The sequence below is a fragment of the Trifolium pratense genome, linkage group LG2 (genome assembly GCF_020283565.1).
Source record: "Trifolium pratense cultivar HEN17-A07 linkage group LG2, ARS_RC_1.1, whole genome shotgun sequence".
NCBI classification, from domain to species: Eukaryota; Viridiplantae; Streptophyta; class Magnoliopsida; order Fabales; family Fabaceae; genus Trifolium; species Trifolium pratense.
In genome coordinates, this window is record NC_060060.1 from 21,979,248 (window position 1) to 21,993,266 (window position 14,019).

The 14,019-nt window shown below is 31.4% G+C and overlaps 1 protein-coding gene across 1 annotated transcript; it reads left to right on the plus strand.

Moving 5' to 3' along the window:
* The first annotated feature begins 12,386 nt into the window (after positions 1-12,386).
* Positions 12,387-12,976, plus strand: LOC123906843 (gibberellin-regulated protein 12-like). Its single transcript, XM_045956856.1, has 3 exons — positions 12,387-12,471; positions 12,631-12,661; positions 12,780-12,976. The coding sequence occupies exons 1-3, from the start codon at positions 12,406-12,408 to the stop codon at positions 12,959-12,961; spliced, it is 279 nt and encodes a 92-aa protein (XP_045812812.1). The 5' UTR covers positions 12,387-12,405; the 3' UTR covers positions 12,962-12,976.
* The last annotated feature ends 1,043 nt before the right edge of the window (positions 12,977-14,019 follow it).

Sequence of the window (14,019 nt, forward strand, 5' to 3'; positions counted from 1 at the left end):
AGTTCACATGTCACTGACAATTAATTGCTTGGAATTGATTTTCCTTTAACGTGAAAGCTCCAATTTTTAGCTTTAAAAGAACTCACGTTTGGGGCTAAACTCACGTTCCATAGATTTGATTTTGCAAGTTATCCAGACATCCATAAAACTGGTAAACTCACATTTGGAAATTGAAACTCACGTTTGGGGCTTCAAAACGCCAAACCAAATAGATACTAAGTAGGCCTAGAACTTTCCCGGTATCAACATCAAGGATAAGTGAGTACATTCCGTTTTCGCCAGGACAAACTGACGTTACTCATCGTGAATGCACACACCGATAGCCACTTTAATTTACCGGACATGTATAAATTAAAAGCATATATATATTATGAAAATTCTACCCACTATTCATGAAGGATTGCAATTGCATATTCCCCACCTTACTACATCATGCCTTGAAAAAACAAAACTTGGGACATGAGAGTGTGCTAATTTGTGTGGACTAATTTAATTTCTTCAATAAAAACACCAATAAAGCAACGTCCATCCTAAGCACACCAGGCCAGCACAATAAATTAACAAATAGCGGTTTCAACACAGAGCCGTGATATGATGGAATGAAAAATATTCATTTCACAAAAATCTGTTGGAACAAATTATAGTTTTTGAGGGAAATTGGTAAGAAATAAACACAAGATAAACTATTGTGTGGACAGTGAATTTGAAAAAAGAAGTTGAACTAGTGGTGATTACTTGGGTGTGAGTGTGTGACCCAAGGGATGCCTGGTAAACAAGAAACAATACACAACTTTTGACTATCACAGGCGCCATCGTCTGACTGGCCGGATTTGGATTACTATCACACAAGTGGTATTTATACCATATTGAGGATGTAATTCTGACATTTCTACAATTCAATAGTAATTCGGTATTCAATTTGAACCGGACTATTTTTTTGTGAGGACTTCATAGCATGATTTTCAAAATGGACTTTTTAAATCCAAAAACAACAAAATCTAGTGAACACGAAGACTTATTTTTATTGTTTCAATTTATTAAATCCTATTGAAACGGCAGCTTACAAAATCTTGCATATTACAAACATTAAAATTGTATCAAAAATCCCTAGATTATTGCCATGCTTATAAAAAAAAAACTAGATTATTCCCAAATTCAAACCCTAGTTTTACATAATTGCAACAGTTTTGGTCTTGAATAGCTCATACAACGTTAGCCGTGTACGGCAAAAACATTCTTAACTCATCAATGAGATCATCATGGCCTTCCAAAATTAAAGTAACCTGAAGAAATCCAATCATTGTAATTAAAATGAGCATCACATAAGAGAAAAAGAAAAACATAGGGCATATAGTTGTTTTATTTTATTTTATTAATATCGATATGCGGTTAGTGATGATTAATCTCTGTCGGGGAATATGTGAGGTACGCGTTCTCCTCTCCCAATTGAATATTTTCCGTATATATCAGTCAGGAATCGAATCACTAACCACGTATTTAAGGGCATATAGTTGTTTTAAATTCAATTCACAACGGCAATGACACCCGCATTAATATATCTTAGTTTTCAAGGTATTCGCAATGGTCTCACAATTGTAATTGTGGCCGCATGGTCCAGAATTAATTACTACAACCTAGATTGATAACGTAATTGTATAATTAAAATCATGGTATAAAAAATATAATACTTAAAACATGCGAGTTTAACTATTAAACTACTATTGTCAACAAAAAAAAAACTATTAAACTACATTATGATTATGAATAAAAAGAATAATATAACACGTACCTCTCGATAGACATCAGCAGCAGTATTTTCTCCATTTCTATACTTTATAAATATGTCTAGAAACCGTGCATAAAAATGACAATCACGAGTAAGCTGAAATCGACTCTGTGTGGAAAGAACCCATTAGACTCATAAAAAATAAAATTGTTCATATTGATAAATTCTTCAATAAATACATATGTGCATGAAAAGAATCCATCATATACGTGTTGGGAATAATGCCTAAATATCTTTTTTGAAAGATTTTATATTTAAATATAGTTTTATATTTATATTTGAAATAAAATAATATTAAGGTTTATGATTTATATTTCTGTTAGAATATTTAAGATTTGTTTAGAATTTATTATAGGATTAGTTTCTTTTTTTTTTCAATATTTGATTTGTTTTTATGTAGCTCTATATATAGAGCCATAAGCATGATGAATAAAACAAGAACTTTAGTATTCTTCATATAACCCTATATTTGAGGAGAGTTTTCTCCCTAAATTTATATCTCACCAAATTCCGCAATACAAAAACACAAAAAACCATATCAGTGGCATCAGAGCGCTAAGGTTCAGATCTGTGAAGATGGAAGAAGATGATGAAGACGAAGAAAAAGAAGAAACCATGAAATCAACAACCCATAACCTTGATTGCATCTTTATTATGAAGATGTGAAAAAGAAGAGAAAAACAATCCATAGCCAAAAACCATAACCATAACCTACACCTTTCATACGTTATATGCGAGATGGTTTCATGTATTATATAACCCATAATCATAACAAATACATGAAAAAAGCTCAAGTCTCATATGAAGTTGTAGAAAAACCATAATCATAACCTACATCTTTCATATGTTATATGCGAGATAGTTTCATGTATTATATAACCCATAACCATAACAAATACATGAAAAAAGCTCAAGTCTCATATGAAGATGTAGAAAATAACAACATCCATGGGTAACATCCTATTGTTACAAGAAACATACTCATTCGTAAAGAATGTAGATGAATAAAAGAAGACAACAACAACAAAAACAAAAATCAACATGAATCTCACGCTGGATACAAGACAAAGATATTCAGTTGAGGATGAGTGTTCAAAAAAAAAAAGGTTTTTCAGCGCAAATCTCAGATCGGATACAACAAAAAGATATTCAGTCAAGGAGGAGTGTTGGGAATAATGCCTAAATATCTTTTTTGGAAGATTTTATATTTAAATATAGTTTTATATTTATATTTGAAATAAAATAATATTAGGGTTTATGATTTATATTTCTGTTAGAATATTTAAGATTTGTTTAGAATTTATTATAGGATTAGTTTCTTTTTTTTTTCAATATTTGATTTGTTTTTATGTAGCTCTATATATAGAGCCATAAGCATGATGAATAAAACAAGAACTTTAGTATTCTTCATATAACCCTATATTTGAGGAGAGTTTTCTCCCTAAATTTATATCTCACCAAATTCCGCAATACAAAAACACAAAAAACCATATCAATACGTACCTTCACCTTGTACACAAATTGCATAGCATCATTAAGATCCATCATCGGCGGCCACTCAACACGTGTCCCGTTCATCTTCTGTGTTATCAATTCGAAAAAAATATTTAGATTATAGGTCATATTAACTAGTGCCCCTAAAACACTAGTAAGTATGTTAAAAGTTATTGAAATCAAAGCACAGTAGAAAAAATAAAGGAAATAGGTCATTAAAAAATTAACAATGACAAAACTTCAGATCTAACTTTAACGCATAAAAAACATGAACAGTAAGCTCTTAAAAGATGAACTAGAATGATCACATTGCACACAAACACTTCAATGCAAGCAAAACATGAAGATGAATTTAAAATTTTAAAGGAAATAAATTCACAGAATAGTTGTACCTTTTTTTTTCAATGGCAAATAATATGATATTATATATAAAATAAGTTAAAAGATCAAGAAAAAATTCAAAATACAAAGGAGTATCAGAAGTACACTCCTACAAAAGGGTATACCAAAAACTAAACACTTCTTAGTTAAATTTTCAAAACTAGAAAATTTAAAGAATCGTATAGAAAATTAAAATGAAAAATTACACTAATAGAGAAAAATAAATTGCTTTCTATCACAGTTTTTTCTCAACCTTTGTGATACTTCAGAAAGTAAAAGGAAAAACAGAAAACTTTGTTAAGATAGAGTTTTTCTTATGTATGTGAGAAGGAGAATTCACCATTATATATATAAGGAAAAGTATATATAAGGAAAATAAGGGGTTGAATGAATTTAGTCAAAGAAAAAGAAAAGAAAGGGGGATGAATGAATTTTTTTAATTATAAATATTGTGAAATATATATAAGGAAAATAAGGGGTTGAATGAATTTAGACAAAACTAAAAAGAAAGGGGGATAAATGAATTTTTTAATTATACATATGGTGAAATGAATTTTAGGACCATTCAAAATTCAATCAAGATTCAATTTAATTTGTATATATTTGCATTGTAAATATTTTAACATATATTTCTCGTAAATATTGCTCAGATTGTAGCAAAGAAGAAATATTATCTACTTTTACTTACTTAAATTTTTTGACAAAAAACTTTTTTTTTAATAAGCAAAAATATATCAAATAACCAAATAGTCCCTTGAGCACAAATTGTGCCAAAACAGACTACGAGAGTTTACAGGAACTGCACACAGATTCCAATGAAGGGCAAATTAATCGATGTCCAAATAAGTCAACGAGCTCCACAACCAACTATGATAATTTGTAACAAGATTAATATTTGTGGACAAAAAACATAATAGTTCATTTTTTACTAAAAGTGATATGATTTTTTACTGAAAGTGATATGAGAGACCATTGGACCATTTTCTTTTTGGTAAAAAAAAGGGCCCAAGCCCATCATTGAACCATCTTCTAAAGGGCCAATTAAATTAGGGAATTACTTTTGTCGTCCTATCAGTTACTCAAATATTGTTCGCTACTTAGCGGACGGCATTTTTTCCTAAAATTCACATTTTTATAATATCCGCTACTTAAGTAGAGAATGAGTAAAGATAGGGCGCGTGAGTAACCGGTAGGTTGGCAAAAATAACTCCCATTAAATTATCCTTATAATACATCTTGTTGGTATTTATAATTAATTTTATGAATTATATAAAAAAAAGTTCCGGTAAAAAAAAAGAATTATATAATAAAAATAACATCTTAATATGATTTGATTGGAAGAACTTCGATAAAAAATTCTATTCTCTCTATAAAAAGAATGTATTTTATCTCATAAGAAAATATGCGTTTTTTTTTTTTTGAAGTAGCCTAGCTAGAAACTCCATCCTTTCTGCATATATAATACAATATTTTTGCGAACTGAGCTACGCTCACGGGACAGAAAATATGTGTTTTATTTATTATATTACCAAGTGGCATCTTTTAGTGAAAAAAAAATGTGGCATCTTAGAATCATACTTTTAAATATTAATTTAAGAGTATTGCATTGTCTTTTTTTTTCGTCAAGTAGTCTAATAGTAAGACTCACACGTATAAATGTGGAGAAATGTGGAATCTGCGTTTCGAATCCCGGCCATTCCAATAATATTTCTGATAGCTACCATTTGAGCTACACTTATGAGACATATTGCATTGTATTCTACTAATTAAAATATAGTGTCATTATGATTTTTAATTAATCAAAATTTTAGTCCTTAATTTGTTATGATATTCCTTATATAAAAATGTTAGAGATTAATTTGAGTTAGACTAAATTGGACCATTAGAAAATTGTGAAACACTAAATAGATCTTGACTCAAAGAATAAAAAGTAAAAACTAAAAGGCTTAATTAGTTAAATGGTCTCTTAAAGACATTTTAGGTTTCATAATGGTCTCTCAAAGAAAAAAATGCCCGAATTGGTCCCTTATTGATATCATGTTTGCTACATTGGTCCATTCCGTTAATTTATTAACACCAAATATATTAGGTGGGCCAACATTGCAATGTGGTCCACCATAGATCTTAATAAATCATTTAATCTTAACCTTTGATTCTTTTGTCAAAATAGTAACCATTGGATTTTCTATGTTTGCCACATCTAGTAATACACCATCAACAACTATTTTTTCTCTCCATTTCTTCATCTTCTTCAATTGACTCACCATGAACACACCATTGAAGCTTCAGTGTAGCTTTCACAAAAAAACTCAAATCGGCCTCAAAGATCACAAAAGAACATACAAATTCGCTTGATTTTTCGCACTGGTCATGAATCTGTGCTTAAATTTCACAGTTGAGGCTTATATTTTGAAAATCAAAACAACAACTTAAGAACATAAAAATGACCAAAACATGATTCAAGCAAACCGACACAAAATTAACGGTTGGAAAAGCTTCAGAACATGATATTGAACATAAATCAACCAATACTTACTTGGTTTAAGCTTCAGAAGGAAATTGAAGAGACAAATTGAGGAAGATGATGTTAAAAAATTGAGGAAGAAGATGAATTTTTGGGTTTGTTTGAAGGTTGATTGAAGATTTGAGTATATTTTTTATGATGTTTATAAAAAAGATGAAGAAGATGAAGAAGAGAAGAGGAAGAAGATGAACAATGTTTTTTTGCACCATTTAATGTTTTTTGTCAAAAACAAACGAAAATGACCAAAATGATTAACGGAGATGTCTTTAAGGGACCAATTCAGATTTTTTTTCTTTAAGGGATCATTGTGAAACCTAAAATATCTTTAGGGACCATTTGACTAATTAAGCAAAAATAAAAAGAACAATAGTATAATATTCTAAATTTTTTTTTACCATATTATTTTATTGATGGAGTGGCGTGATGTGTGGCCTACATTTTTTTTTTTTTTTTAGGTTTGGGGCTACAACTTTTTACTATCTATGGTTTTGGGGAAATAAATCAAAATTTGACTCCAATTTCTCTAGACCACAATATCCATCCAGGTGCATATTACAATATGTGGATGACTATTTGAGAGCAAAAAATAATAACATTAGTATTATGACTAAATCTCAGATTATTATTGATGTTAAGTGGTACTTTTCAGAAGACAACTGCATATGTATCAATACTGATGGTGCATTGCAAAATGGTGTTGTTGGATGTAGTGGAGTGATACGTGATCGGTTCGGCAAATGGATTGTGGGGATTTGCAAAAAAATTGAGGCATGCTAGTGCTTATATTGCAGAATTGTGGGGTGCTTTTGAAGGCTTGAAATTAGCTAGAAGTAGAGGATTTATGAGAATAGATCTACCTATGGATTCTTTGGTGGTGGTTCAAAGTATAAAGGGTGAACAGGTAGGAAGTGTTGCTGGCAGACGCCTTGTCAATCGTATTCGAAGACTAATTAATGAAGATTTGCATGTTAAAGTTTTCCTTCTTTCTTTTACGTTTCAATATATGAATCAGCAGCAGCAACAATGGAGAATTTGAAAAAAAAACCATAGGCAAAAATTAATAATCTATCCAAAAAAGTTGCAAACTTTGTGGCCTTTTCATTTCAAGAGAGATGAAGGGTAGCTTAGAAACTTCGGCGAGCGGCGTATTCAATCGGCGTCTCTGCAACTTCGACGGGGAAAGTATCAACATCGATGAAGCAGAGATTAGTATTGGTGGGACGATTCCGGCGAAACTATGATGGAAGGAGCGTGGCACGACGGTGGAAAGTAGATCGGAAGGAGATCTGAGACTGAGATTTCTTTCTTTCCACTTTTTTCTTCTTCATACGTTTCAACTTTTAGTTGTTAAATATTAAAAAAAATTAAAAAAAAAGAGCTGATACAGCAGGGAATTGAGTGGTTCTGAATCATTTTTTGATTTTTGAAAAAAATAAAAATTAAAAACAGTTACTGGCAAAAACTTCCGCCAATAAGTTACTTTCTAAGCTTTTCACTTTCTGGCAGATTATTCTGCCACTAAGTTGGGGAATTCTGTTGTACACTTTTAGACGAATTTTGTGGCGGGAATTTCTGCCAGTAAATTTAGTGGCATACGTTTTGCTGCCAGACTGGTTCTGCCACTAAATATGTAGTTAGTGGCGGAAATTGATACTTTTTGAGGGATAAATTTCGCCAACAAATGAGATTTTTTTTGTAGTGTTTACATAGAAGCTAATCGCATTACAGATGCTTTGGCTACGAGGAGATGCTTAATGGAGGAGTATAGTGTATTAGAAGAACCATCTCTTGATCGATCTCGAGCAATTGTGCTCGGCTAATGCCTTGGGAGTTTCTACTTCTCGCATTATCTTCCTGTAATTTCTATTTTTGGGTCTCTAGGCCCCTTTTTATTGAAAAAAAATATATATAATATATTATAAGAACAAGTAAAGCCTAATTTCTAGATGGCTCTGGCGATTTATTTGGCAATATTTCAGGGTTCAATTTCACCTTCCTTCAATCTATAGCAAACCTAATTATTTCTTTGACACCGACTTCACTTTTTCTCCATCAATAGCTCAGGTCTCTATCCCTTGGCCTTGTCTTCAAACCTTTACTCCTTCACCAATTACCACTAAATTGAATCCTAACTTTCAACCAAAACAACCAAAACCTTTGTCGATGCCCTTAACAACGTTTGTGACATCCCTTTAAATCAAATATCATAACTTTGTGTTAAAGATATCAATCTCGGAAGATGAATATATTTTTGGAATAGAGACATGCAAGCACAATTTACATGCAATAGTCATTTGGCCTTAAGTCTACACTTTGTCGTCACAAGCTCTTCCTATAACCTCCTCTTACCCGATAGGCTTTAAAACTAACAACAAAATTAGAGGCCTTTATAAGTATAATTAGATTTTATAATATTAAACAATGCAAAAGTAATTTGATTTTAAGGTGAACCAAACTGTAATGCACTAAACTGTTTTTTAAGGTGAACCAAATTGTTACATTTTTTTTGTCTTAAAAATACATGTTACAAGTGTGCAATTAATTTGATTTTTTTTCAGAAATTATAATAATGTGAATAGTGATTTAAGTTACATATGATATGAGTTATAATAATGCAACTGTGTCCTACTGAAAAGATTAAAAAAAAATACTACAATATACATAAAGAACTGATACACAAACATACTACCAAAAATCCAATCTATTAAATTCAACGTTCTATGTACTAGAGCTTCTTCAAAAAAACGTTCTATGTACTAGAGCTAGACAAAAAGGAGCAAAACATATCACATTTATACATAATCTTCTCAACATAAACTTTAGGAATTCACCAACAATATCAAATTAGGGGAGTGGATGAAGCTCTTGTTTGATTTCTAGTTTTAGTCTTTGTCCTATTGTGGTTTTATTATTGTAACTGTTGTAGCATAGTGGGGTTTCTTATTGACCCCTGGCCTCTGTGTTGTACTTTATGCCTCTTGGTACATCTTGTACCTTGTAGTGTTTATTAATAAATTTTTGCAGTGTTTATTAAATTAAGGTTGAGTAAATGGTGATTTTAGTTCCTGAAAGTATCACTCGCTGTCAATTAAGTCCTTGAAAGAACGAATATTAAAAAAAACTCCCTGAATGTTGATTTCGTTAGTCAGTTTAGTCCAAACCATTAAACATCTATTAAATATGATGATGTGTCTTATAATATGCTGACATGGCACTCCAACTAGGATGTTCTAAGCAGTAGACGTTGATTTGCATAATAAGTCAAAAGCTATTAACCTGTCAAAACTTGATGACTTTCGTTTTTGAGCTATGAACATATTTGGTGAACTTATGTTGCCGCAAACTATGAAAAGAAATGAACAAGTTTTGAGATTTTTTCAGGCCCGGCCTCAAACTAAAGCAATGAGAAATTTTTTTCTATCCCAAAATTTATCCTTTTATCCCAACATTTTTTAAAATATTCTCATTCTACCTTTATTAACGGAAAAAGTGTTCTGGTTTTTAATAACAGTTTTTTTTTTGTTATGTTATTTTTAAACAGATATTGCTCAAACCGACGACGATACGTTTCAAATGTCGGTTAGATACTACATATGTTTTTACAACTAATGAATAATTTAATACCTTAGAAGTTGTTATCACATGGGATCGAGATGTTGGAATTGCTAACAAAGTCAGTATTATTATTACTAGGTCAGATAAAAAGAACGAAAAAAGAGGAAAAAATGACAAGTTGATGTTGGTCTCTGATAAAGGTGGAAAATATGACTCTTTAGAAAGTTCGACGACAACTGCATCAAAAAAGTGTAACTGTCCATTCAAAATTGGAGCCACACCTTCAACTGATGGTTCAAGATAGAAAGTTCAGGTTAAATGTGGACTTCACAACCACGGGCTACCTGACCAATATGCAGATCATCCTCGTAAGTTGCATTTAACCGCAATTGAAAACAAATGTATTGAAGATCTGACAAAACGTCATGTAGAAAAATATAATTTTTTTGCATCATATATAACCACTGCAACAATTGTTGCATCTTTGTTCTAGGACCTCTTTCCTCTTTTTGTAGGATGCTTCTTTTCCTATATATTTGGGTGGAATCAACATGTACAAGAGATCCTGGATTTTTGTTTTTTCAAAGATAAAACAATGTACCTTGGTGCTACATGACGCTTTGTCAGATCTTCAACATGTTTGTTTTCATCTTCGGTTAAACGCGCCATACGAGGATGACCTGCATATATTGGTCAGGTAGCCCATGGTTGTGAACTCCACATTTAAGCTGAACTTTCCATCCTAAACCATCTGTTGAAGGTGTGTGACTCTAATTTTGAATGGACAGTTACACTATTTTGATGCAGTTGTCATCAAATTTTCTGAAGAGTCATATTTTTCACATTTATGATCACTACCCAAAATCAACTTGTCATTTCTTCCTCTTTTTCTATTCTTTTTATCTGACCTCGTATTAATAATACTTACTTTGTTGGCAATTCCAACAGCTCGAGCCCATGTGATAATAGCCGTGTATCAAATTTTTCATTAGTTGTAAAAATATCTGTAGTATCTACCGACATTTGACATGTATCGCCAGTTTGAGCCAAATCTTTTTAAAAATAACAGAACAAAAAAAAAATAACAAAACTATTATTACAAACCGGAATATTTGCATTAGTGGTCCAGCATGAAAAAAAATTCTGCAATTTTCTATTACACCGGAACGCTTTTCAAAAAAGTCAAAAATAGTTTCACAATTTTTTTAACACCGACACACTTTTGAAAAGTGTTTCGATAAAATTAACATAAAAAAATTTATCGAAACAGTATTTGACCATATTATTTGACCAGTATTTGACCTTTCTTTATGTTTTATGTTTTGTACTCTTCCCTTGTATCTTCTTTTATATATATATATATATATATATATATATATATATATATATTTGCCATTCAAAAAAATTGAATCTACCGGTATTTCTACCTTTGTCATCTTTCCAAATAAATATATGACCGTGCCACTTCAAAAAAATATGAGTAAATTATAGTCCCTTTTTTTTATAGATGTTTAAATTATATTACTCTATTCTTTTATGTTAAAATATATACTTCTCTTATCTCTTATAATATAAATTTATTAGACAAAATTTCAATTTACTCCCTTGAAAGAAGCTTGAATTTCATTCCACTCTCCTCGAATCTAGAGGGAGAAGGATAAGGAGAACCAAGGACATGGGATACCAATATGAGAGGGCATATAAATATATTTACTTGGGGATCCCTTGGAACAAGCAGCGGCAGCAAGACTGAACGAAGCAGATGCAGACAATTAGCGGAATTCAGTCATTTTCTGAGTCTTGGTCATGTAGAGGAATTTATGATAAAATGGACTAAAGTTTATATTTTAACATAAGAGATGAGGAAACTGTAATTCAAATTTTTTCAAGGAAAACGGGTGTAATTTACTCAAAAAAAGTTATTTGCCTTTCTTTTGAAAATTTGCATGACAATATCATTTTCCCTTTTTCAGGGTAACTCCATTAATGCTCATAAAAAAAAAGTTACATATAATGTGGAGATCTTAATTTATGCTCAAAGTCCAACGATGAAGGTTTTGTTTTTTAGTTCAGGTCTTGAGGAAAGAAAATTACATCACAATATTAAAACAAAAGCATTATATGCACATTGATTCTCCTCTCTAAGTATGTGATAAATGGAAACATGGTTTGGAAGTGTAGCTATTTATATCTTGGATCAACACAACATGAATATGATACTTGACATATGAATTTTTTATGAGGTAGACACAATGTAAAGAATAAGAGTAACAGACAAGTTCATTTATACTCGTGTCTTTCGCCAACAAGAGGCGCACTTGTAGATATCATACAGTTCAGCGACCATAATGTCGAATAACCCTTGAATGAAACCTAAGAAGCCTGCAAGATAGTGACCAAAGGTGTTTTTAAAAATACCACCAAATCCAAATCAATTGGAACAATCGAGACAACTTCCATCCACATTAAGAATGACATAGGAATAGTTATTGTGGTTTCACGTGCATTTATTATTCACAATGACGGTGACTCTTGCAATTTTGTCTCGAACTAAAATCTCATTAATTGCATTATGTTGTTATTTACATCTATCCATCTATATAAGTCCTTGTATATAGCTCATAGTCCATGAACAAGTCGCAGAGAAAAACATCCCATAAGCACTATGGCTAGATTTGTTTATGCCTTTTTTCTCATGCTTGTTATAACTTTTGTTATACAAGATGTCTATGTAAGTGATTATGATATCTCTCTAACTCTTTGTGTTCTTTCAAACTTTTTGTTTTGCAATGTCTACATACTTGCTAGCTAGACATATCTAATTGAAAAATTTTGTTTCCCAGTTGACCTTACACTCACATAATTTTATTTTTTTCTGTTTTATTTTTAGGGTGGTGGAGAAGGATCGCTGCGTCCCGAACGTACTACTCTTAACTTATATTTGTTGCATCATTTTTTTTTTGTTGCAATTTTATGAGAAGATTTGAAAATTCATTTAATTTACAATGTTAACGACAATTCTCAAACTCTTTTTTTCAGAATGTGCGGGTGCGTGTGACTATCGTTGCTCAAAAACTCAGTACCACAAGGCATGTATAACCTATTGCAACATTTGTTGTGAAAAATGTTTGTGTGTTCCATCAGGAACATATGGTCACAAGGAAGAGTGTCCATGTTATGATCATTGGAAAACTAAGAGAGGAACACCCAAGTGCCCCTAATTTTTAGTCCATTGTGCTCACATTAGTAGTCATGCATAAATCTCTATTATGTATTTCTATGAAATTTAATTAAGAATAATATTTTATAACTATATTGTTCTTGTTATTTTTTCTTCAAGTTTTTATTTTCTATGACTTAATTAATGATATAGATCTGAGATCCGAACCCTGAGTTGAGCTTTTCCCAATATCTCTATTTTTCTTTCTTTCATATCTTTGTTTGGATTTACAATTCAAAAAAACTTGAAATCCGAACACACACACGGATAAACCGGCAATCTGACTAACTTGTGAAGTAATGCATCGAAATAAATCCAGTAAAAATAACCGCGATTTGGGGCGATTGAAAATTTTACACCCAAATCTGCCTTTCTACCTTGTTGTCCACCTATATTAACTGCAATCTTAAAACATAAACGCCAAAGTTATTACTAGTCTTTCAAATGGACAAAATAGTCACTAATTAAGTCAACAACGGATCAAGATTTGCTACGGTAGATTATCACACAGTTTTCACACTGTTTTTAATCTAGGCCATTAACTATTGATTGGGCAGTCCATATTAATCCTGCTATAAAATCTCGACTGTACATTATAGATCAGACGGTTCTGATGCAGTACTGCATCAAAACTTTGTTGAAATGGACAACGGAAAAATCTGTTTCGGTGCAACAAGGATAATTCCAAATAAAATAGTGGGTTGCATTAAGCAACTCAACATACTTAACTTAACACTGAAAGCATTGGAAATACAAGAAAAAGGTTTAAATTGTGCCATAAAGATTTAAAATGGTTTTTGTTTCTTACCTTTCAAAACATTTTTCTCTAAATAGAGCATATTAATTATGTTCTCTGACTCTATCAAAACATTTAATTTACATTTTAATTAAACTTGAAATGTGAAGTTAAATTATCTAAATATATACGTAAGCAAACATAAACAAATGTAAATAGGGACAAGGAGAAGAGATGAGTATAACACACACTTGTATGAGTTGGGGATGTTTGAGTTGGCAGAGACCAAATCGTGTACGGTGGCAGGGATGTTTGCTTCAGGA

Bases quoted from the DNA above. Each gene is read 5' to 3' on its own strand.
- LOC123906843 (XM_045956856.1), top strand. From the start codon at position 12,406: ATGGCTAGATTTGTTTATGCCTTTTTTCTCATGCTTGTTATAACTTTT. The intron at 12,472-12,630 runs GTAAGTGATTAT...TTTTATTTTTAG, and splicing joins TTGTTATACAAGATGTCTAT to GGTGGTGGAGAAGGATCGCT. The intron at 12,662-12,779 runs GTACTACTCTTA...TCTTTTTTTCAG, and splicing joins AGGATCGCTGCGTCCCGAAC to AATGTGCGGGTGCGTGTGAC.